General features: G+C 47.0%; 1 protein-coding gene across 8 annotated transcripts in view; it reads left to right on the top strand.

The window, feature by feature from the left end:
* Positions 1 to 23354, top strand: part of LOC115134123 (B-cell CLL/lymphoma 9 protein-like) — a 108974-nt gene extending 85620 nt beyond the window's left edge. For 7 of the 8 annotated variants that reach the window (XM_029667807.2, XM_029667828.2, XM_029667798.2 and 4 more), the window contains 8 exons: positions 8451 to 8833; positions 10672 to 10985; positions 13478 to 13588; positions 14294 to 14456; positions 17256 to 17355; positions 17702 to 19982; positions 20257 to 20505; positions 21559 to 23354. In XM_029667807.2, the coding sequence (XP_029523667.2) occupies positions 8523 to 8833; positions 10672 to 10985; positions 13478 to 13588; positions 14294 to 14456; positions 17256 to 17355; positions 17702 to 19982; positions 20257 to 20505; positions 21559 to 22691 (4662 nt within the window). In that variant the 5' untranslated portion in view covers positions 8451 to 8522 and the 3' untranslated portion in view covers positions 22692 to 23354. The remainder of the gene's footprint in view (positions 1 to 8450; positions 8834 to 10671; positions 10986 to 13477; positions 13589 to 14293; positions 14457 to 17255; positions 17356 to 17701; positions 19983 to 20256; positions 20506 to 21558) is intronic. The other variant, XM_029667845.2, reaches the window with a different exon arrangement.
* The last annotated feature ends 770 nt before the right edge of the window (positions 23355 to 24124 follow it).

The following is a 24124-nucleotide window of genomic DNA, read 5'->3' as shown; positions in this document are numbered from 1 at the left end:
TTTACTGAGTAGTGTTCATCTTTAAGCTTTTTAGTCTTCTCAGAAGCCAGAACCAAATATTTAATTGACTGGCTGCCAACGTTTTAGGATTGAGAGTTGTGATGTATGATATATCGGAATCGGACGATATTAACCAAAAATGCCAATATTGGCATCGGCCCGATGTCTAGTTTAATGCTGATGTGCAAAACCGATGTCAACGCATATACCTATATAATGTAGGTACATGACTAGAGGTCGACCGATTATGATTTTTCAACGCCGATAACGATTATTAGAGGACCAAAGAAATCCGATACCGATTAATCGGCCAATTTTTTTTAACAAATATTTTTTATTTTTTAATACTGAATGAACACTTATTTTAACTTAATATAATACATCAAAAAAATCAATGTAGCCTCAAATAAATAATGAAACATGTTACATTTGGTTTAAATAATGCAAAAACAAAGTGTTGGAGAAGAAAGTAAAAGTGCAATATGTGCCATGTATGAAAGCTAACGTTTCAGTTCCTTGCTCAGAACATGAGAACATATGAAAGCTGGTGGTTTCTTTTAACATGAGTCTTCAATATTCCCAGGTTTTAGGTTGTAGTTATTATAGGAATTAAAGGACTATTTCTCTCTATACCATTTGTATTTCATATACCTTTGACTATTGGATGTTCTTATAGGCACTTTAGTATTGCCAGTGTAACAGTATAGCTTCCATCCCTCTCCTCACCGCTACCTGGGCTCGAACCAGGAACACATTGACAACAGCTACCCTCGAAGCAGCGTTACCCATGCAGAGCAAGGGGAACAACCACTCCAAGTCTCAGAGCGAGTGACGTTTGAAACGCTATTAGCACGCACCCCGCTAACTAGCTAGCCATTTCACATCGCTTACACCAACCTAATCTCAGGAGTTGATAGGCTTGAAGTCATAAACAGCGCAATGCTTGAAGAATTGCGAAGAGCTGCTGGCAAAACGCACAAAAGTGCTGTTTGAATGAATGTTTACGAGCCTGCTGGTGCCTACCATCACTCAGTCAGACTGGTCTATCAAACCATAGACTTAATTATAACATAATAACACACAGAAATATGAGCCTTAGGTCATTAACCTGTTGCGTCGAGCAATCCTGTATCCGGGAGCGTAATTATAGCCTCAAGCTCATTACCATAACTTAACGTTAACTATTCATGAAAATCGCAAATTAAATTAAATAAATATATTGGCTCACAAGCTTAGCCTTTTGTTAACAACACTGTCATCTCAGATTTTCAAAATATGCTTTTCAACCATAGCTACACAAGCATTTGTGTAAGAGTATTGATAGCTAGCATAGCATTAAGCCTAGCATTCAGCAGGCAACATTTTCACAAAAACAAGAAAAGCATTCAAATAAAATAATTTACCTTTGAAGAACTTCGGATGTTTTCAATGAGGAGACTCAGTTAGATAGCAAATGTTCAGTTTTTCCAAAAATATTATTTGTGTAGGAGAAATCGCTCCGTTTTGTTCATCACGTTTGGCCAAGAAAAAAAAAAGAAAAATTCAGTCATTACAACGCCAAACTTTTTTCCAAATTAACTCCATAATATCGACAGAAACATGGCAAACGTCGTTTAGAATCAATCCTCAAGGTGTTTTTCACATATCTATTCGATAAGTCATTCGTGGCAGCTTGGTTTCTCCTTTGAACCACATGGTAAAATGCACGCAGCTGGAGATTGCGCAATAATTGCAACGGAGGACACCAAGCGGGGCACCTGGTAAATGTAGTCTCTTATGGTCAATCTTCCAATGATATGCCTACAAATACGTCACAATGCTGCAGACACCTTGGGGAAACGACAGAAAGTGTAGGCTCATTCCTTGCGCATTCACAGCCATATAAGGAGACAAAGTGCATTCAAAATCTGGGGCATTTCCTGTTTGAAATTTCATCTTGGTTTCGCCTGTAGCATCAGTTCTGTGGCACTCACAGATAATATCTTTGCAGATTTGGAAACGTCAGTGTTTTCTTTCCAAAGCTGTCAATTATATGCATTGTCGAGCATCTTTTCGTGACAAAATATCTTGTTTAACGGGAAAGTTTTTTTATCCAAAAATTAAAAGAGCGCCACCTATATCGAAGAAGTTAATATGGTCGAATCCGGAAACTATCATTTCGAAAACAAGACGTTTATTCTTTCAGTGAAATATGGAACTGTTCCGTATTTTATCTAATGGATGGTGTCCCTAAGTCTAAATATTGCTGTTAGATTGCACAACCTTCAATGTTATGTCATAATTATGTAAAATTCTGGCAAATTAGTTTGCAATGAGCCAGGCGGCCTAAACTGTTACATATACCCTGACTCTGCGTGCAATAAACACAAGAGAAGTGACACAATTTCATCTGGTTAATATTGCCTGCTAACCTGGATTTCTTTTAACTAAATATGCAGGTTTAAAAATATATACATTGGGGCAAAAAAGTATTTAATCGGCCACCAATGGTGCAAGTTCTCCCACTTAAAAAGATGAGAGGCCTGTAATTTTCATCATTTTCATCAACTATGACAGACAAAATGAGAAAAAAAATCCAGAAAATCAATAATTGCTCCCACAGTTGATTTCTTCAAACCAACCTGCTTACCTATTGCAGAGTCAGTCTTCCCAGCCTGGTGCAGGTCTACAATTTTGTTTCTGGTGTCCTTTGACAGCTCTTTGTTCTTGGCCATAGTGGAGTTTGGAGTGTGACTGTTTGAGGTTGTGGACAGGTGTCTTTTATACTGATAACAAGTTCAAACAGGTGCCATTAATACAGGTAACGAGTGGAGGACAGAAGAGCCTCTTAAAGAAGAAGTTACAGGTCTGTGAGAGCCAGAAATCTTCCTTGTTTGTAGGTGACCAAATACTTATTTTCCACCATAATTTGCAAATAAATTCATTAAAAATCCTACAATGTGATTATCTGGATTTTGTTTTCTCATTTTTTTCTGTTATAGTTAAAGTGTACCTATGATGAAAATTACAGGCCTCTCTCATCTTTTTAAGTGGGAGAACTTGCACAATTGGTGGCTGACTAAATACTTTTTTGCCCCACTGTACTTTTGTGTATTGATTTTAAGAAAGGCATTGATATTTATGGTTAGGTACACGTTGGAGCAACGACAGTCCTTTTTCGCGAATGCGCAGCACATTGATTATATGCAACGCAGGAAACGCTAGATAAACTAGTATCATCAACCATGTGTAGTTATAACTAGTGATTATGTTTGATTGATTATTTTTTGTAAGATAAGTTTAATGCTAGCTAGCAACTTACCTTGGCTTCTTAACGCATTCGCGTAACAGGCAGGCTCCTCGTGAGGCGGGTGGTTAGAGCGTTGGACTAGTTAACCGTAAGGTTGCAAGATTGAATCCCTGAGCGGACAAGGTAAAAATCTGTTGTTCTGCCCCTGAACAAGGCAGTTAACCCACCGTTCCTAGGCAGTCATTGAAAATAAGAATGTGTTCTTAACTGACTTGCCTAGTTAAATAAGTTTTTTTTAAATATATATAATTTTTAAAAAATGGCGTCCAAAAATACAGATTTCCAATTGTTATGAAAAATTAGGACCGATTTCAAGTTATCGGCCATTCCGATTAATCGGTCGACCTCTATACATGACATAATGACGACACGTAACATTTTGCGCTGCACGTGCAACACAGCATTCCTAACCTAGTCCACAATGTCTGCTGTGTGGATCTAGCAGTCAACAAGTCTATCAGTAATTTGAAAGAGTAAGAACATTTCAGCGAGACAACTCAAAGGTGAAATCCATTAACGCCAAGATAATGGAATTCATTGCCCTTGACAATCAACCGTTCTCTGTCGTGGGTGATGTTGGCTTTCGCGACTGGTCGAGCAATGGTACACACTACCAAGTGCGCTATTTTTCAGATGTTGCCCTACCGGAGTTACACCGTAATAGCGTCACTGCTACGGTTGAAGTCGGAAGTTTTCATACACCTTAGCCAAATACATTTAAACTCATTTTTCTTCAATTCCTGACATTTTAATCCTAGTAAAACTTCCCTGTCTTAGGTCATTTAGGATCACCACTTTATTTTAAGAATGTGAAATGTCATTTATTTCAGCTTTTATTTCTTTCATCACATTCCCAGTGGGTCAGAAGTTTATATACACTCAATTAGTATTTGGTAGCATTGCCTTTAAATTGTTTACTTGGGTCAAACGTTACGGGTAGCCTTCCACAAGCTTCCCACAATAAGTTAGGTGAATTTTGGCACATTCCTCCTGACAGAGCTGGTGTAACTGAGTCAGGTTTGTAGGCCTCCTTGCTCGTTTTTTCAGTTCTGCCCACAAATGTTCTATAGGATGTGGTCAGGGCTTTGTGATGGCCACTCCAATATCTTGACTTTGTTGTCCTTAAGCCAATTTGCCACAACTTTGGAAGTATGCTTGGGGTCATTGTCCATTTGGAAGAACCATTTGCGACCAAGCTTTAACTTCCTGACTGATGTCGTGAGATGTTGCTTCAATATATCCACGTAATGTTTCTTTCTCATGATGCCATCTATTTTGTGAAGTGCACCAGTCCCTCCTGCAGCAAAGCACCCCCACAACATGATGCTGCCACCCCTTTGCCACCCTTTGGGATGGTTTTCTTCGGCTTACAAGCATCCCCCTTTTTCCTCCAAACCATAACGATTGTCATTACGGCCAAACAGTTCTATTTTTGTTTCATCAGACCAGAGAACATTTCTCCAAAAAGTATGATCTTTGTCTCCATGTGCAGTTGCAAACCGTAGTCTGGCTTTTTATGGCAGTTTTGGAGCAGTGGTTTCTTCCTTGCTGAGCGTCCTTTCAGGTTATGTTGATATAGGACTCGTTTTAATGTGGATATAAACTCAGCAAAAACATCCTCTCACTGTCAGCTGTGTTTATTTTCAGCAAACTTAACATTTTTTAATATTTGTATGAACGTAAGATTCAACAACAAGTTCCACAGACATCTAACTAACAAAAACTTAATGTGTCCCTGAACAAAGGGGGGAGGGTCATCAGTATCTGGTGTGGCCACCAGCTGCATTAAGTACTGCAGTGCATCTTCTCCTCATGGACTGCACCAGATTTGCCCGTTCTTGTTGTGAGATGTTACCCCACTCTTCTACCAAGGCACCTGCAAGTTCCCGGACATTTCTGGGGGGAATGGCCATAGCCCTCCCCTCCGATCCAACAGGTCCCAGATGTGCTCAATGGGATTGAGATCCGGGCTCTTCGCTGGCCATAGCAGAACACTGACATTCCTGTCTTGCAGGAAATCATGCACAGAACGAGCAGTATGGCTGGTGGTATTGTCATGCTGGAGGGTCATACCAGGATGAGACTGCAGGAAGGGTACCACATGAGGGAGGAGGATGTCTTCCCTGTAACGCACAGCGTTGAGATTGCCTGCAATGACAACCGGCTCAGTCCAATGATGCTGTGACTCACCGCCCCAGACCATGGCGGAATCTCCACCTCCAAATCTATCCCGCTCCAGAGTACAGGCCTCGGTGTAACGCTCATTCCTTTTATGATAAACGCGAATCCGACCATCACCCCTGGTGAGACAAAATCGTGACTTGTCAGTGAAGAGCACTTTTTGCCAGTCCTGTCTGGTCCAGTGACTGTGGGTTTGTGCCCATAGTCAACGTTGTCGCCGGTGATGTCTGGTGAGGACCTGCCTTACAACAGGCCTACAAGCCCTCACTCCAGCCTTTCTCAGCCTATTGCGGTCAGTCTGAGCACTGATGGAGGGATTGTGCATTCCTGGTGTAACTCGGGCTGTTGTTGCCATCCTGTACCTGACCAGCATGTGTGATGTTCAGATGTACCGATCCTGTGCAGGTGTTACACGTGGTCTGCCACTGCGAGGACGATCAGCTGTCCGTCCTGTCTCCCTGTAGCGCTGTCTTAGGCGTCTCACAGTACGGACATTGCAATTTTTTGCCCTGGCCACATCTGCAGTCTTCATGACTCCTTGCAGCATGCCTAAGGCACGTTCACGCAGATGAGCAGGGACCCAGGCATCTTTCTTTTGGTGTTTTTCAGAGTCAGTAGAAAGGCCTATTTAGTGTCCTAAGTTTTCATAACTGTGACCCTAATTGCCTACCATCTGTAAGCTGTTAGTGTCTTAACGACCATTCCACAGGTGCATGTTCATTAATTGTTTATGGTTCATTGAACAAGCATGGGAAACAGTGTTTAAACCTTTTACAATGAAGATCTGTGAAGCTATTTGGATTTTTACGAATTATCTTTGAAAGTTTCTTTTTTTGCTGGGTTTAGATACTTTTGTACCTGTTTCCTCCAGCATCTTCACAAGGTCCTTTGCTGCTGTTCTGGGGTTGATTTGCACTTTTTGCACCAAAGTACGTTCATATCTAGGAGACCGAACGCGTCTCCACCCAGAGCGGTATGACGGCTGCGTGGTCCCATGGTGTTCATACTTGCGTTCTATTGTTTATACAGATGAACGTGGTACCAGATGAATGTGGAATTTGCTCCCAAGGATGAACCAGACTTGTGGAGGTCTACAATTCTTTTTTCTGAGATCTTGGCTGAATCATTTAGATTTTCCCGTGATTTCAAACAGAGGCACTGAGTTTGAAGGTAGGCCTTGAAATACATCTACAGGTACACCTCCAATTGGCTCAAATTATGTCAATTAGCCTATCAGAAGCTTCTAAAACCATGACATAATTTTCTGGAATTTTGAAAGCTGTTTAAAGGCACAGTCAACTTAGTGTATGTAAACTTCTGACCCACTGGAATTGTGATACAATGAACTATAAGTGAAATAATCTGTCTGTGGACAATAGTTGCAAAAATTACTTGCACGAAGTAGATATCCTAACCGACTTGCCAAAACTATAGTTTGTTAACAAGAAATTTGTGGAGTGGTTGAAAAACAAGTGTCAATGACTCCAACCTAAGTGTATGTAAACTTCCGACTTTAAAAAGATACACGTCTAATAACACTTTTTGACAATAAACTATGTGCCATGTTAAATAACCTTTTCATTTGACACGTCAAATAACGCAGTTCTATTATAGAATGTTGTGTGTTCTGAATTTGCACCTGGAAGCCAAGTGCCACCACTACTATCCGTAGCACTGTCAGAGCTGTACAAAAAAGTCTGCAAACACCAGCCACGAACAATGTGTTCAGGGCAAGGAAACTATCTGGTATCGGGCAACAATGTCATATCAGTGCATCACTAGTTGAGAGTTAAGAAACTCTTGGTGATCGTTGAACTAATTTTGTGTTTTGATTGTGAGTCTAGTATCTGTCCAGCACTTTGAGATATCAGCTGATGTACGAAGGGCTATATAAAAAATACATTTGATTTGAAATTTGATTGATTTGAATTGTGTTTTGGTGGTTGTGGCCAAGCTGAAGTTACAGCCTTATTTTAATTTGGATGATTCTCTCACTGGTTTCAGGCTCCCACCCTTTAGCCAGAGGTGGCTTATGGAACCACTTGCATCATCAGAGTATCTTGGAAGCTTTCCTGAATATTTTATGCTATCTTAACAGTGCAGCTTTATGGAGGAGTTTCTCATATCCCTACCTGAGGGTAGTGAGCAATACTTAATTTAAAAAAAAAGTTTTATTCACACTGAGAATACACATTGACACCCACGTGCATAAACACACACACACACACACACACCTATGCCTTCATTCACGAACCAGAACTAGCATGCTTACCAGTGCACATGGGAGACTAGCTCCTTCTCACATACACAGGCAGAGTCTGTATCCCAAATGGCACCCTATTCCCTACACAGTGCACTACTTTTGACCAGAACTCTATGGGCCCTAGTCAAAAGTAGTGCACTATTTGGGGAATAGGTTTCCAGTTGGAATGTAGACTGTAACAAAAGCGGGGATTCTTCATTTCCACGTGCATGGTTATGGTTGTTGTTGGGGGTAGGGTGTCTGGGTGTGCATGTTCTCAGAGCACAGGGAACTGTCTCATGATAGTGATTCGGAGAAAAAGGGCCCTGGGGGAGAGGAGGATGACATGCCAAACAAGGTTACACGCATACCACTTAGAATAACGCCATGCATTAGGATTGAATACTTAGTAGCATGTTAGTGTGGCTGTTCAAACAGAGCCTCTGTCTGTTTTCTCAACCCCTGGTCTAAGATACTGTTGTCCTGTCAGTTGGTATGGAGCTGTGCAATGTCAAACCAAGTAAGCGGTCATGATTTGGTTAGTTGTCTATGTCACCGGCTCGTTTTGAGTGACGCGAACCATCTGAGGAGATGGGGTGCCTGATACAACAGGGGTGCCTGATACAACAGTGGCGTTCCAAAACTTTTGTAAGTCACCAACATGCACACATTGTGAAGTACCTTAACATTTTCTCCTGTTTTTATTTTTTCCCTTCCCTCCACCCCTGTCTTTACCAGTGTGCCCAAGGACTGTGAGAGCTCCTTGAGGAGACTCCAGGCACACAGCACCTCACACGTACTGACATCCAGATGATGCTGGAGGTGCAAGAGGAAAGAGCAGCAGGAAACTTCAGCCGGAAAGAGCGTGTCAAGAAGGAGCGGGACGAGGCAGGCCCGGACAGTGGCCGAGCCAATAGCAACACTAACCCCTCCTCTAATAACCACAGCCCCGCCCCTAACTCCGCCCTTGCCGGCACAGGCCACAGGAACCCCCGGGCCAAGGCCACACCCTCGGCCAGCCCGCACCAGCACTTGACTCCGCCCTCTGTCTCCCTGGGATCGCCGTCAATGCATTCCAGCAATCCCAAAGTGAGGAACTCTCCATCGGCTAACACGCAGAGGTGAGCTGGGTCCTTGTCTGCTAGTATGTCTCTCTCAAAACAGGGTTACAAATCAACTTTTAAGGACAAATTATCCTCCGCTCCTGGGGGCGCTCCTCGGGCCACAGGTTGTACATCCCTGCTTGATAACCTGTCAATCCCGCTGCGCAATGAAAGAGTTTGAATGCCTCCCATGTTGCCTCAAAAGCAAACGGGCGGCGTATCTCAGAAGATTGCTGTATCATCTCAGCGTGGTTCTTGAGATGTTTAGCAGTTCTCCGGGACAGTCACTGCAATAAAGACGACCTAGAATGAACCTTGTGTCCTTCTCTGATTTAAGACCACCGTGTTAACTGCCGTGCCATCTGACTCTCCGTTCTGTGTTGTAGTTATAGCGTGGTATTTATTGAATCCTGCCGAGCAGTTGGATCGACGTCCTCCGCTCCTAAACCTGCTTAGAGGCCAGGCGAGCTCAGATCTATCAGATCTGGCATCCTGTATGAGGTTACACGACGACCAGACTTGATGAACTACTCTGGCCTGTTAAAGCTTAATCTAGTGCAGCAGGTCCTGGCGTGAGCCCTGGAACAGTGACCTGAGTGTCTCCACCCTGCAGCTGCCTCTCTGCCAGCCCATCCCGGCCTGGCCCGTGCTGACTCAGGCCCTCTGGGACTTGTATAGAGGCTGCAGCTGCACTGCCAAAGCCCTGCTGGGGCCCGTCTCACAGTAGGCACGCCGGCCATATTGGCTCAATGTTTGGCTTCGGATCCATATTGGCTCCGGTTTTGGCCGCAAGGCCATTTTGGCTAGGTTTTTAGGAGAGTGCTAGGGCTTATGTTTCACTGCTAGCTGGAAAGGGAGGCCTGGTAGGGTCCTGTTTGTAGATTGTTGTTACTCCCATTGAGTGCAGTCAACTATTTTCGATCTGTCCCTGGAAGTTTAGCCCAATGCAGTGGTCATGCTGAACCTCGTACCACCAGCAAAGGATTCCGGCAGTTCTCGAGCTACATTAGTGTGTCGTCAGACCAGAGACGTAAGAGGAAGGCTGCAAATTCCATGAACTAAGTAGACCAGACCCAGGTGCTATTGCATTGGTGTCTATAGAAGACACATCCAGTTAAGTAGACCGGAACTGACAGTTCCTTTTCAATGCCCGAGTGAACTATCTTCATTTATCCACCATCTTTGGTCTTTGGACTACCTGTTCCGTATCTGTTGTGCTTCCCTGTGTTCTACTTCCCATTTCTCCTCCAACTTCATCGAGCAGCCCCCTTTTTTTCCCCCTGCTTTGTCCATGTGTAACTGGTCTCCATGGCAATGGGGCGAGTTGTGTTCCTGTCTCGAGGTTTCAGCCCAGCACAGGGAGAAATAAGGCTGTGTACTAGTGCCTATTTTTAACAAGGCACCGATTTATATATTAACACCCCCCTCCACCTCCCCTGCTGTTCCCAACTCTGTCAACAAAGAATGGGTGAGGACTGGAGGTGGCCCTGTTTACCCTTTTTTTAATCACTCGCCTGCGTGCGTCATGCCTCCCCAACCAGGATCTGGGCTGTGTTCATTAGGGCACGCAACAACATGTTTCAGTCCATTTTCTAACGCATTGGTGCCTAATGAACATGACCCAGCTGCTGGTTTAAGAGTGATGCTCTCTCAGGGCGGGGAGCTGCCTTGAGCCTCCCTCAGCATGATAACGACGGTGGTTTGATGTAAATAATGGGTGTATTAGTTTCTACTATTAAGCGCATGTGATTAGACTTGCTTGTTTTTTTTATCTCCTTTTTTTGTTTGTTGAGATCAGCAATTGCATATTGTTTGATTTTCACCGACTAACTCTGGTTGTCTTTCCTCTCCATCAGCAGTCCCAAACAGAAGCAGGAGGCCATGGTGCGCTCCCCACCCGTCATGTCTCCCTCCAGCGCCGCCCAGATGGACTCAAAACTGCCCAATCAGGGAAAGCCGGGGGGCGCGGGCAGCCAATCGCAGCCCTCGCCCTGTGACCCCAAAGTTCTAGGCCCTAAGGGGCCCGTAGGGAGCCTGGGACTAAAAAACGGACAAGGCCTGAATGCAGGCAACGGGGCCAAGGGCAAAATGAAGAGGGAAAGAAGCACTTCGGTGGAGTCGTTTGAGCATCGTGACACTGGGACGAACAACAACGAGGGGGACCAGAAAGGTAAGGCCGAGCCCCTCCCCTACAACTAGTGATGGAGCCATCGACAGGTTTAAGTCTGTCAACCTAAAAGAATGCTTTTGATATGGAAGACGGGGTAATGATCAACATCCCATGGCACCTACAGTATCACTACTATCATAATAGTCTCATGGGGTCCGATTCAGAGTTCAGATATGCACATGCTACTCTTACTGTCATTTTCTCCAGAATCTCAAGGCAGATTATTGTCCCCGAGTGAAAATGACTGTTCATACGAAATAGTAAGAAAGTCCCGTTGAAAACCAGCATTTTCTTTTCACGTTCAACATCACCTTGTTCTCAACGGTACGCCGGGACTTCAACTAGTCAGAGGGGTGAACTCAAAGCGTCAAAATACAAGGACTGGGTCTAGGATGTTGAGGTGTGAATTATTAACTCATGATATGGAGTTGTCTGAATGGGCTTTGTGACAGATATAGAGTTGTGTCCTTATATGATGGCTCCCAGGCTTATCTGGCATGTCACGATGGCCCCCAGGACCCCACAGGGAATGTCATTAGTCACACTATTCTTGGTAGCTTTCGCCCTAGTAAGAGGGAGGGAGTGTGTGTGTGTGTGTGTGTATATATATATATATATACACACACACACACTCCCTCTTACTAGGGCGAAAGCTACCAAGAATATGTATATATATATATGTATATATATATGTATATATATATGTATATATATATGTATATATATGTGTATATATATATATGTATATATATATGTATATATATATGTATATATATGTGTATATATATATATATATATATATATATATATATATGTATATGTATATATATATATATATATATATATATGTATATGTATATATATATATATGTATATATGTGTGTGTGTTCCTCCTCGGGGCTGGCTGTAGTGCTGCATTAAGACATCCACAACCCCGTTTATCTCCTGGTGGAAGAAACTCTGTGAAGGCTGGAGCCTTGGAAGAAACCATCTCACTGTGTTCAAGGGGGTGTCCAGTCATTTTTCCCTTTTAGTATTTCTATTTCACTGAGACATCTGGTGGTTACTACTGAGATTGCTGTTACTGAGCGGGATCTGGTTCTACGTCTTTCATGATATGAAAGCATATAAATGTGAACAGAATTTTTCTACAACAACTAGATATTTTAGAGATGAATGAAAATGACAGTGGGGCAAATGGTAAAAGCATGTGAAAAGAAATGGGAATGGGTGTAGTGTATATGAATAAAACACACGCTCCCAGAATACCCCTCCGGACACGTCAGTATGATTGCTTAGTGTTAATGTAGGTAATTGTTGATTTAATTGACATGCTTTAGGTGTGTGCCAGTGGCCATTTGTTTGTGGCATGCGCATCTATTGATGTAGCATGTGGATCATTCTGCACAGGGAGCTTCCACTGTAACGTGCACACACACACACACACACCGCCTCATAAAGTTTTCAGACTCTTGGCCTCGGGGCCTGCAGTGCACTGCTCACAGCTGCTTGCCTGGAGGTGCCCACGGGTTTGGGTCTGGCGATAGGGACAGAAGGTTCTGTAGTTCTGAAAGTGAGTGGTTTGGTGTGTCGACAGTGCACACTCCTAGTGATGCGAGACTGACTTCATTTTAAAAGTATACGTACAATGTCAGACCGGGAGCTGTTGTAGGGACGCAGATTAAACCTAGTCCTGGACTAAAAGTACTTAGACTTATTGGAGAGCCTCCATTAAGCACGCTGCTTAATCTGGGTCAGGGAAACCGGCCTTTAATGTTCCAAATGCTATCTTAAATTAGTGACTGTTTGTGCATGTTTGGTTGTCGACATGTAAGACTTTGGGGTAAGAGGTAAGGGTCATATTCGGTTGGCACCGAAAACACTCAAAAATGGAGTGAAATGGGGCTGTACGATCTGAACACTTGTTTTTGTTTTCCGTTGCACAACGTTTTGCCTCATGAACACAACCCAGGCCACCCCCCAGTGTCCCGCTGGGCTCCCTGTGATTGTTGTCTGTTTAAAAGACAACCGGGCTAAATAATTTACACCCCCCCCCAGTCTCTCTCTCTTAGAGATCAATCAGGCGCGCCCACTTTACCCCAACATGCCTCACAGGCAGCTCGTCTCCCTCCACCCATTGGCCCGCTGAGAGCATTGATCTGAACTAGTGAATAGTCAACACGTTATTTGGTCGTAATGTGCTTAATGCTGTCGCCTAGCCTGGCCCCAGGTCTGTTTGTGCTATTACAGCCAACTCATATCGTCGTTGTCCATAGGATTTAGCAAGGCAGCACAAACGGATCTGGAACCAAGCAACGAATGCTGCATCACATTATTGTAAACCCATCAAACACCAGCTAGGCCCAAATGTGTTGTTCAATTACCTTCACATGTGCATGACAATCAGTAAGTTGTAATGAGTACAGCTTTATAGGTGTGCTTGATTGACACTAGCCAGACATAGCTCCTTCATCTCTCTCTCTCTGGTGTAGAGCTGGGCAGCCGAGCCAAGAGGCTGTGTGTAGCTGAGCGGCGGCAGCCCTACAGTGGAGCGGACTGGTGCTCTGGGGGCGAGAGTGACGAGGAAGACCCAGGGTTCTTTAGTAAGTACTGTAGCTACCTGGTCAACTGGTACCAGATCTGTTTGTACAGTCTTACCAACTCCTATGGCCACTGCCACAAACAGTCCTCTGGCAGCGTTTACACAGGTAGCCCAATTCAGACCTCTTTTTCACGAATTGATCATCTGACATATCGGATCAGCTCTGGAAAAAAATATGATGTGAGGAGATCTGATGTGACTGGTCAAAAGACCAATTATTGGAAAAAATGTCAGAGTTGGGCTGCCTGTGTAAACGCAGCCAAACAGATCTGGGACCAGACCAGTGAACTGGGGTTGGGAAGGAACAGAAGCGTGATTTGCTCTGCGTGCTCCCCATGGCCCTCCTACATCAGATTACACAGGCCTAATGATCTGGTGTCAAGCGTCTCAGTGTTGGAGTGCTGATCTAGGAGCAGTGTAGCTTTTTAGATCACAGTGAATAAGACTACATGGACAGCGAGGAACTGATTCTACTCGGAGACGCCTGATACTGTATATCTCATCTGAATAGTTTGTATTTATTGCAGGTTGTATTTATTGCAGTGAACACATATCTGATCTCAAAGCGCTCCCGGAGAAATGTTTTAACGTCTAAGGAACCACATACAGCGATATTTTGAGATGCATAATGGAGACAACCAGACCATCATGGTCTGGTCCATAGTGTTCTCTCATTCTCACCTCTACTTCCTGTTTCTCTCCCCAGACTGCAATTTGATAGAGATGAAGCCTTTGGACTCCAACAACGCGCTCAGCTCGGCCACGTCGACACACAATACCGTTGGAGGGCAGAGCATGGAGCTGGGCGGCAGCGGTCCCAAGCCCGGGTCAAAGGTCGTGTACGTCTTCACCACAGAGATGGCCAACAAGTAAGCTAGCTCTGGCTGTGTGTTTGTATGGTTGATTGGTCATTGTTCATGATCTGTACTTTTAAAGTATACCACACACTGAACTCTCTCTCTGGATTTAACAATGGTGGAAACTCCCTCAGGCCAATGCTTCTTTGACCAATCCGATGCTTTTAAATCTGACAAGGAGGGTGCTAGTTCACACTTCTGGAGAAAGGTGGAGACTAGTGAATGCATTCAAAATGAAGTGAAGTCACCTGATGGAAACCTTAGTGTCGGGTGTTGTCCCCTCCTGACTCTTCCGAGAGATCTAGCCAGTTCCCTGTCTCTGACCCGTGCACTACCATCTCCTCCTCACACACCCTTGTCTGCCCTGAGGAGCCTAGCCAGCCATCTGGTCATTGTGTTCTGCCGGTCACTGACAGACTGGCTGTGAATAATGACAGAGGGTCACCCAAACTCCGGGCTGTCCCCTAGTGGGGTGGTCCCATTTGATTGACAAGTGATGATGACAAGCTCTCGCTCTCCCCCCCGCCACTTATCTGCCCTGAGTAGCCCAGCCAACCCCCGATCAGTGTGTTCTGCCTGTCTCGACCTCTGTATGCTCGGCTATGAAAAGCCCACTGACATTTACTCCCGAGGTGCTGACCTGTTGCACCCTCTATAGCCACTATTTTTTTTGACCCTACTGGTCATCTAAGAACGTTTGAAGATCTCGAAGAACAATCTAGCCTTAATTGCTATGTATTCTTTTATTCTCCACCTGGCACAGCCAGAAGAGGACTGGCCACCCCTCAGAGCCTGGTTCCTCTCTAGGTTTCTAGAGAGTTCCCTGCCTTCCTAGGGAGTTTTTCCTAGTCACTGTGCTTCTACATCTGCGTCGCTTGCTCTTTGGGGCTTTAGGCTGGGTTTCTGTATAAGCACTTTGTGACATCTGTTGATGTAAAAATGACTTTATAAATGCATTTGATAGATTGATGAGGAGAGATGGACAACAGGAGGCCCTGCCACTCGCCCCTAACCATGGAACGCTCAACTGTTTAGTTCACCTGTGTAGTTCAACTGGCTATTACTGATTTATAGTTGCTTGAACTCCCGCCCAAAACACATTGGCTGGGTTTACACAGGCATTCCAATTCAGATGTTTTGCCCAATCATTGGCAAAAGAGCTGATATGACTCGTCAGAAGACTGATTAGTAGGATTGAATCCTTGAGCTGCAGTGAACGGAGGACTCCTTCCTCGTTGGGGTTTTACGGTGGTGTGCATACCAGTATTGGGTGCATTGTCACCACCTTCCGGGCTGGAATGTTATGAGACTGATGGAGGTGTTCTAGATTCTGCACTCTAGTCTACATGAATGGAAGAAGTAATTGGAGAGAGTAATTGAGGCCGCTGTGGCCTTTTCGCAGACGGGTGATTATGGTTTCTGATCGTCTTGAGGGTTCTTCGTGGTTATTGCTGATTGAAACCAAGTATAGATGCCTTCCCTTTTCATCTTCTGTCCATAACTTTTGCCATTTGTCTGGGATTCTGAGGAGTGAACCAAGGTCCAAGGACTATGCTAAGCAGATGTATTTAAAGGCCCATGATTTCACCATGCAGTAACTTAGTTAACAGAACAATAAGAGCTTTTTCCCTCTCCACTCAGACCACTGGCCAGGTCGCAGTTGCAAATGAGAACTTGTTCTCAACTAGCCTACCTGGTTAAATAAAGTTGAAATAAAAAATGTAAACTCCCAGACAGTCCTGGCTAAATCCTTGCTTGAGAAATTGCCCTTTGCTAAGAAGGAGTTTTTGTTTGTTTCTTTTTGACTGTTTTCTTTTTATTTTATTTTATTTTTTATTTTATTTAACCTTTATTTAACCAGGTAGGCTAGTTGAGAACAAGTTCTCATTTGCAACTGCGACCTGGCCAAGATAAAGCATAGCAGTGTGAACAGACAACACAGAGTTACACATGGAATAAACAATTAACAAGTCAATAACACAGTAGAAAAAAAGAGAGTCTATATACATTGTGTACAAAAGGCATGAGGAGGTAGGCGAATAATTACAATTTTGCAGATTAACACTGGAGTGATAAATGATCAGGTGGTCATGTACAGGTAGAGATATTGGTGTGCAAAAGAGCAGAAAAGTAAATAAATATAAACAGTATGGGGATGAGGTAGGTAAAATTGGGTGGGCTATTTACCGATAGACTATGTACAGCTGCAGCGATCGGTTAGCTGCTCAGATAGCAGATGTTTGAAGTTGGTGAGGGAGATTAAAGTCTCCAACTTCAGCGATTTTTGCAATTCGTTCCAGTCACAGGCAGCAGAGAACTGGAACGAAAGGCGGCCAAATGAGGTGTTGGCTTTAGGGATGATAAGTGAGATACACCTGCTGGAGCGCGTGCTACGGATGGGTGTTGCCATCGTGACCAGTGAACTGAGATAAGGCGGAGCTTTACCTAGCATGGACTTGTAGATGACCTGGAGCCAGTGGGTCTGGCGACGAATATGTAGCGAGGGCCAGCCGACTAGAGCATACAGGTCGCAGTGGTGGGTGGTATAAGGTGCTTTAGTAACAAAACATGAGAACATTCACAGTAAGGTACCTAATTGTTACCCCGAAAAAGAAAAAAAACCTGTTCGCATTGGAACTTGTTTAATGTCTTCAGTGGGTATTGTTCACAATTGTGCTCAATATATGACTTTGATGATCGGCTTCAATTATTCATTTATGAACCTGATTTTGAAATGGGCCTCTTTCACCTGTTGCCTGTTTGAAACGCATGCGCACACACCTACTCATGAGTGTGCTCCGCTGTCTGCAGGGCGGCTGATGCGGTCTTCACAGGCCACTCGGACAACATCATTGCCTTCCACATGAACAACAACTCCAACGGCAAGGGCAACAAGCCCCATCTACCTGTGGTAAGTCTAACCCACTTCAATACAAAAACCACGTTTTAACGAGCCTATTATTTATCATACCATTTGGGGTATCATCGATATCGGCCATTTTGCCGTTATCAGACCATTTGCCTTGTGCCCCTTGTTGGTCTGGTAATATAATGTTATATAACAATGTTAAAACTTTAAGCATGTTTCGGACAATGTTATGATATTTGTCCAACTCAAAATAATTGTGTATTTTTTGAAGCTATATTAATTATGCACCCTGGCGTGCTTTGATAAGCCTCTCAATCTGTACGTGTCAGTGAGCGGGGACTTTTGGTAACCCCACCAACCCCTCTCTCGCCCTCACCCTGTGTTGTAGAATAATCAGATGGGACCCCCCCGGGGTGCCTCCAAGCAGCTGGGTGGAGCCCCCCAGCAGCAGTCATCTCACCCTTCTGACCAGAACCACCAGCAAGCCTCCAAAGCACCTCCACCAGGCCAACAGCAGCCAGCAGAGGCCCAGCCTCAGGGGGCCAAGCCTGGGAGCTTCCTCCAGGATGTGGCCGCCTCTGGGGGCATGGACTCTAAGAGTGGAAGTCCCCAGAACGGCACGCCCCACGACGCTAACAGCAACCCTGGAGGGACGCCCGGCCACCAGACCCCTTCTGGGGCATCCCAACAGGGCTTCCCCTCTCTGGACCTTCCCAATGGCGCTGACGCCAAACTCACGGCCCAGCAGCAGCAGCTGGCACACGAGCTGATGTCCAGCATGGGGGACAACTCTGAGGGCCTGTCCCAGGAGCAGCTGGAGCACCGTGAACGCTCCCTGCAGACACTACGGGACATCCAACGCATGCTCTTCCCCGATGACAAGGAGTTATCCCTCAAAGACATGGTAGCCATGGGGCAGGGCAACCCAGGCGGGCCTCCTGGGTCCAACTCCGGCATGATGGAGGGGGGGCCCAAGAAACCTGGGGAGCAAGGCCCCCTCCAGGCCATGATGGCCCAGTCCCAGAGCCTGGGGAAGCCTGGAGGCCCTGTGGGGCCCCGGCCCGATGGCACTCCATTTGGGCCCGGAGGCCTCAGAGACATGTCATTCTCCCCGGACGAGCTGGGGCCTCCGCCTCCTGGACCGCCTATGAATTCTCACGGAGGGCCCGGCGGTGAGCACGGGGATCACACAGGGATGAACCCGGAGCAGATGGCATGGCTGAAGCTGCAGCAGGAGTTCTATGAGGAGAAGAAAAGGAAGCAGGAGCAGATGCAGCACCGGGGACCCATGGGCGACATGATGATGCACCAACAAGGCCCCCGGGGCCCCATGATGCGCGGGCCCCCGCCTCCCTACCAGATCAATTCAGCTGGGGAGATGTGGGGCCCCGAGCACTTCCCAGAGCAGATGAGCATGGGACCCCGGGGCCCCATGCATCCCCACATGCAGAGGATGCCCGGCGGCTTCCCTCCTGGCATGATGAACCCGGGTATGGAGGGCGGCCCCAACCCCAGGGGGCCCCGGCCTGGAATGAATTGGCCCGACGACATGGGACCCAACATGGGCGACGGCAGGGGCTTCCTGCCCGGACAGGGGCCGTTTGTAGGGCCAGGGGGTCGGGTGGAGAGGTTCCCCAACCCACAGGCAGTGCAGGAGGCCATGTTCCAGCAGGGCATGGGGGGTGACAAGCAGGGCATGGGGCTGCCACCGGGCATGATCATGGAGATGAACAGGATGATGGGGGGAAACGGCCCCCGAGGGCCAATGGACGGCCCCGGCCCTAACGGAGGAGGCATGATGTTTCCCAGAATGCCTGGCGATGTTGGCCCTATGAGCCCATCCTCCAGGATGGAGTTTGTCAAGGGCCTGGGCCGGGACATGGGCCCCGAGTTCAGCATGGGCCCTGGGAACATGAACATGGGGCCCAACCCCCAGATGATGCAGGCTAAGATGAGGGGGGAGCCTCCCATGAATATGAGCCCCGAGGAGATGATGAAGATGAGAGGAGGCTCCATGCCAGAGAACATGGGCCCTCAGAAGATGATGCAGGGGCCTCCCTTCCCTGACCAGGGGCACCACCCAGGGGACTTCAACATGGGCCCCAACCGCCACTTCCCGGGTATGGGGCCTCACGGGCCAGGGAACCCTAGGTGCCCCAGAGTCGAACCCCCCTTCGGCCCTGACCAGCGAGGACCCAACCACGGCGGCAACGGTCGCCTCAGCCACATGCCCCCCAACTCGGGCCCGCCTCCCAACCAGAGGAACATGGGGGGCCGCAAGGGTCCTCAGGACATCCAGGGCGGCCAGGCTAACTCACCCAACATCAACCCCCTCAAGTCCCCTACGCTGAGGCAGGTCCAGTCCCCCATGCTGGGCTCGCCCTCTGGGAACCTCAAGTCCCCCCAGACACCCTCCCAGTTGGCCGGCATGCTCCAGGGGCCCTCAGCGGCGGCTGTGGCCGCGGCCGCTGCCTCCATCAAGTCTCCCCCCATGATGGGTTCGGCCGGAGCCTCTCCCGTCCACATGAAGTCACCCTCGCTCCCGGCACCCTCCCCAGGGTGGACATTGTCTCCCAAGCCCCCCATGCAGAGCCCAGGCATCCCCCAGAACAACAAGCAGCCCCCGCTCAGCATGACCTCACCCAACATGATGGGCAACGTGGAGCAAGGTGAGTCCCAGAAGTTTCTCCTCTGTTAGCTTTCCATCAATTCAGTTCAGTAGATTGTGCTTTATGGACTGAATCTTGACTTGAGATCTGTGCTTTTAACTCTGACTCAGGCAATGGGAGATTTGTGTGAAAGCTTGAGTGTAATTAGGATTCAGCCCTACATGTGCTCTGCATAAGAAGATACAGTGGATATTTATGTATCTGATCTCTCCCTCTTCTCTCACTCCCCTTCTCTTCCCTCCCCCCTTCTCGTCATCCTCTCCCTCCCCTTCAGGAGGGAATGGTCCCACCACAGCACCCCCTTCCAGTAGTGCTTCCAGTCTTCCGTCTGGCAGCCCCTACGCCCTGCCCCCTGAGCCCACGATATCTCAGAACCCGCTGTCCATCATGATGTCACGCATGTCCAAGTTCGCCATGCCCACTTCCACGCCCCTCTACCACGACGCCATCAAAACGGTGGCGAGCTCGGACGACGACTCGCCACCGGCCCGCTCGCCGAACCTGCCCCCCATGAACATGCCTGGTAAGAGCTCCAACATGCGGTTATATTTAGCATACAAACACACACCGCTGCACCAGAGAGGCAGCTGTTTAGACCAGGCCATTTTCCGGTAACGCATCACAAATCATAAATACCTATACATATCTGTATCCAAATTTGCACCTTTCTAATTTTCTTCTACACATACCCCTGGAGCCTAGAACATTCACTATACTGAGGCGTAAGTGTATGCTTAAAACTTCTCATGGGCAGGTGGGACGGTAGCTTCCCACCTGGCCCACATCCGGTGAAATTGCAGAGCAAGAAATTCAAACTACAGTATTAATTTAACTTTCATAGACTCACAAGTGTAATACATCAAAATAAAGCTTCACTTCTTGTTAATCCAGCCGCTGTGTCAGATTTTAAAAAAGGCAAACCATGCGATTATCTGAGGACAGCGCCCCACATACAAACACATGAAAACATTTCAACCAGGCAGGGGCGACACGAAAGTCAAAAATAGCGATATAAAAAATGCCTTGCCTTTGATGATCTTCTTCTGTTGGCACTCCAAAAGGTCCCAGTTACATCACAAATGGTCCATAAAAACTCAGTCATCAGTCAATAATCCACCAAGTTTCCCTCCATCAAAATGCACACAAAATAATTCCCAAACATTACTAAGAAACTTTTCCAAACAAGTCAAACAACGTTTATAATCAAACCTTAGGTACCCTAATACGTAAATAAACAATCAAATTTAAGATGGAGAATTCTTAGTCTTTACCGGAAAAAAACAAATACAGAACGCGCTCTCGTCCTTGGTGTTTCGCCTGCCATATCAGTTCTGTTATACTTACAGATATAATTTTAACAGTTTTAAAAACGTTTGTGTTTTCTATCCAAATCTACCAATTATCCTAACTTCTGGGCCTGAGTAACAGGCAGTTTACTTTGGGCACGCTTTTCTTCCGGACATCAAAATACTGCCCCCTACCCAAGAGAGGTTAAGCATTTAATGTTTTTGCTCTTTGTTTTATGGTTTGAATGTAGTGATCTCACCCTGCCTTGTCTCTCTGCTGCCTCCTATAGGTATGGGAATGAACCACCACCTGGGCCACAACCGCATGATGGCTCCCACGTCACAAGGCCCCATGCCCGCTCTCAGCCCCATGGGCATGAACACCATGGGCTCCCAGCCCCTCTCCCACGGCATGCCTAACCAGATGCCCTCGCCCAACCCGATGGGGGGACCACACCAGGGGCCCATGGGGCCGGGCATGATGGGGCCTCACGGCATGATGATGCCTGGCGGGCAGGACCCAGGGATGGGCAACCCTCAGATGATACCTCAGGGCCGTATGGGCTTCTCCCACCGAGGCCAGGGATTCCCCCCTGGCCACTCTCCTCCTCAGCAGGTCCCCTTCCCCCACAACGGCCCCGGGCCCCAGGGTGGTTTCCCTCACGGCATGGGCTTCCAGGTGGAGGGGGGCCCCATGGGCCGAATGGGCAACATGGGCCCCGGTGGGGATCCGGGCGGCATGTGTAAACCCAACACCCCTGGAGGAGGCCAGGACTTCAACATGTTCAACAATGATAACGACCTCCACGAGGTCATGCGAACAGGAGCCACCGGAATGCCAGAGTTTGATCTCTCCCGGATTATCCCATCGGAAAAGCCCAGCCAGACTCTGTCCTACTTCCCCCGCGGAGGCGATGGCCCGGGGGTGAAACCTCCTCACCCCTCCGGCCCCCAGGGCTTCCCTCCCCAGATGCAGGGAATGATGGTGGAGGGGAACCCCAGGATGGGGATGCCCATGCAGGGGATGGGGGGTCCGTCGGGCCCTGGCCACATGGGGGGGCCCCAAGACATGCCAATGGGGAACCCTGGCCACAATCCCATGCGGCAGCCACACCCGGGACACCCCGGCTTCATGCCCCAGGGCATGATGGGACCCCAGCACCGGATGCTGTCGCCGGGGCAGCAGCCGGGCATGATGGGAGGACCTGGGCAGGGGATGATGCAGGTTAAAGAGAGGGGGGGGCCCATGTACAATCACCCGGGCCCCGTGGGCTCGCCCAACATGATGATGTCACTTCACGGCATGGGTGGCCCCCAGCAGACTATGATGATGCCGCCTCAGATGAGGCCTCGCGGGATGGCAGGGGACATGGGCATGGGCTTCAACCCTGGTCCCGGAAACCCCGGGAACCTCATGTTCTGAGCTGCTACAGCCAAGTAGAAACTAAAGACCTAAACAAAGGAATACAAATGAGACTTGTGCTCTCTTAGGCGGTTGTTGTGTGGACTGGGGACACATACATTCACTCTGGCACATACTCACATATCCCGAGACACTTTTGGGCTGTTTTAGCAGTCTGTCGGGTGTGGTGGTGCGACTGCAGCGTGTTCCACTGAGGGGAAGGCGGATGTACACCATTTCAGAGGGGACTGATCTTTCTCTGTTTGGGGAAACGTAGAATGTACGGCACGAGTCTAAGCTCCGGTGTTCAACGGGCGGATAGGAAATGGGCCTCTTCATTAAAAACTCGAGGGATGACCCGGGACCAGAGGTCCGTAGTTGTACTGTTGTTATAAGAAGAGCTAAACTATGAAATGTAAAGAACAATGAAGCATTAAAAACACAATGAACTGAATGAACAGACAAAAAGGTCACCGTTTTTGTTTTTGTCTTTTGTTTTTTTTGTCCCATTTTTGGCTGTATGTTTACATCTCATCTCATCACTACCCTCCACAGATTCAATGCTCTTTGTATTTGCGTACTGTAATTGTGTTGTTAAAGGGATTTTACTAGTGACTTCTAGTTTGTTTTCCCATCTTCTTTTGTAAAGGAGGGTGGGGGTGTGGAGAGGGGGGTGGGGGTAGGGTAGCCAAATGCCGCTGCAACTCCCACTCTGAAATGCTGTTTACCATGTAGGGGGGAGGGGGTCAAAGTATTTTAAAAACTGCATTTTCCTTTGTTACTCTACATGATATGCCAAACGATGACCTCATACAGATAATAGTATTATTAAAAGAAAGCACAAACATGATTTAACCCTAAAGAAAGCGTTTTCTTTTCTCCTGTTTTTGTCAAAAAAACACTTGGTAGGAGGGGTGATTCTCTGGCATACGCAGTGAGGTGCTGATGAGGCCTGGTTTAGAATTGGATATGGGTTTGGGGGGGGGAGATGATGTCTGTCACACCTCAAACCCCTCTCAGCCCTAACGGACAAACGGACGGCAGTAAGCAAAGCCTCTGCTCTCACCCTTCTAGGCTAGGAGTACAGAGAGGAGAAAGAAGAAGCAGCAGCCTTAACCATGTCTGGATTACTTGGAGGGGTGACCATGACATTTTGCAGATTTTTTTTTAAACAAAAAAAACCAACAGAAAATGAGGTCATGGGTTGTATCTGTGTCCCTGCCTCTCCTGTGTTAGTTAACACATTTGTCATGCGACTCCATTGAATTTGGTACAGGGCTGTGGTGTTGGAAGACAAATAAAATCTATTGTTTGGTATACAAGTGGCCTGTGTCGTGTCGTATACTGTTTTCCCCCTGGCACACCAGTCAATCACACCTTTTGGAGTCGTAATCGATGCATGATTAATGTCATTTTCCATCAACTATACTGAAAAATCCTTTGTGTCGATTGCA

Source organism: Oncorhynchus nerka, linkage group LG2 (assembly GCF_034236695.1).
Source record: "Oncorhynchus nerka isolate Pitt River linkage group LG2, Oner_Uvic_2.0, whole genome shotgun sequence".
In the NCBI taxonomy this organism is placed as follows: Eukaryota; Metazoa; Chordata; class Actinopteri; order Salmoniformes; family Salmonidae; genus Oncorhynchus; species Oncorhynchus nerka.
This window is presented reverse-complemented; position numbering and strand designations above follow the sequence as displayed.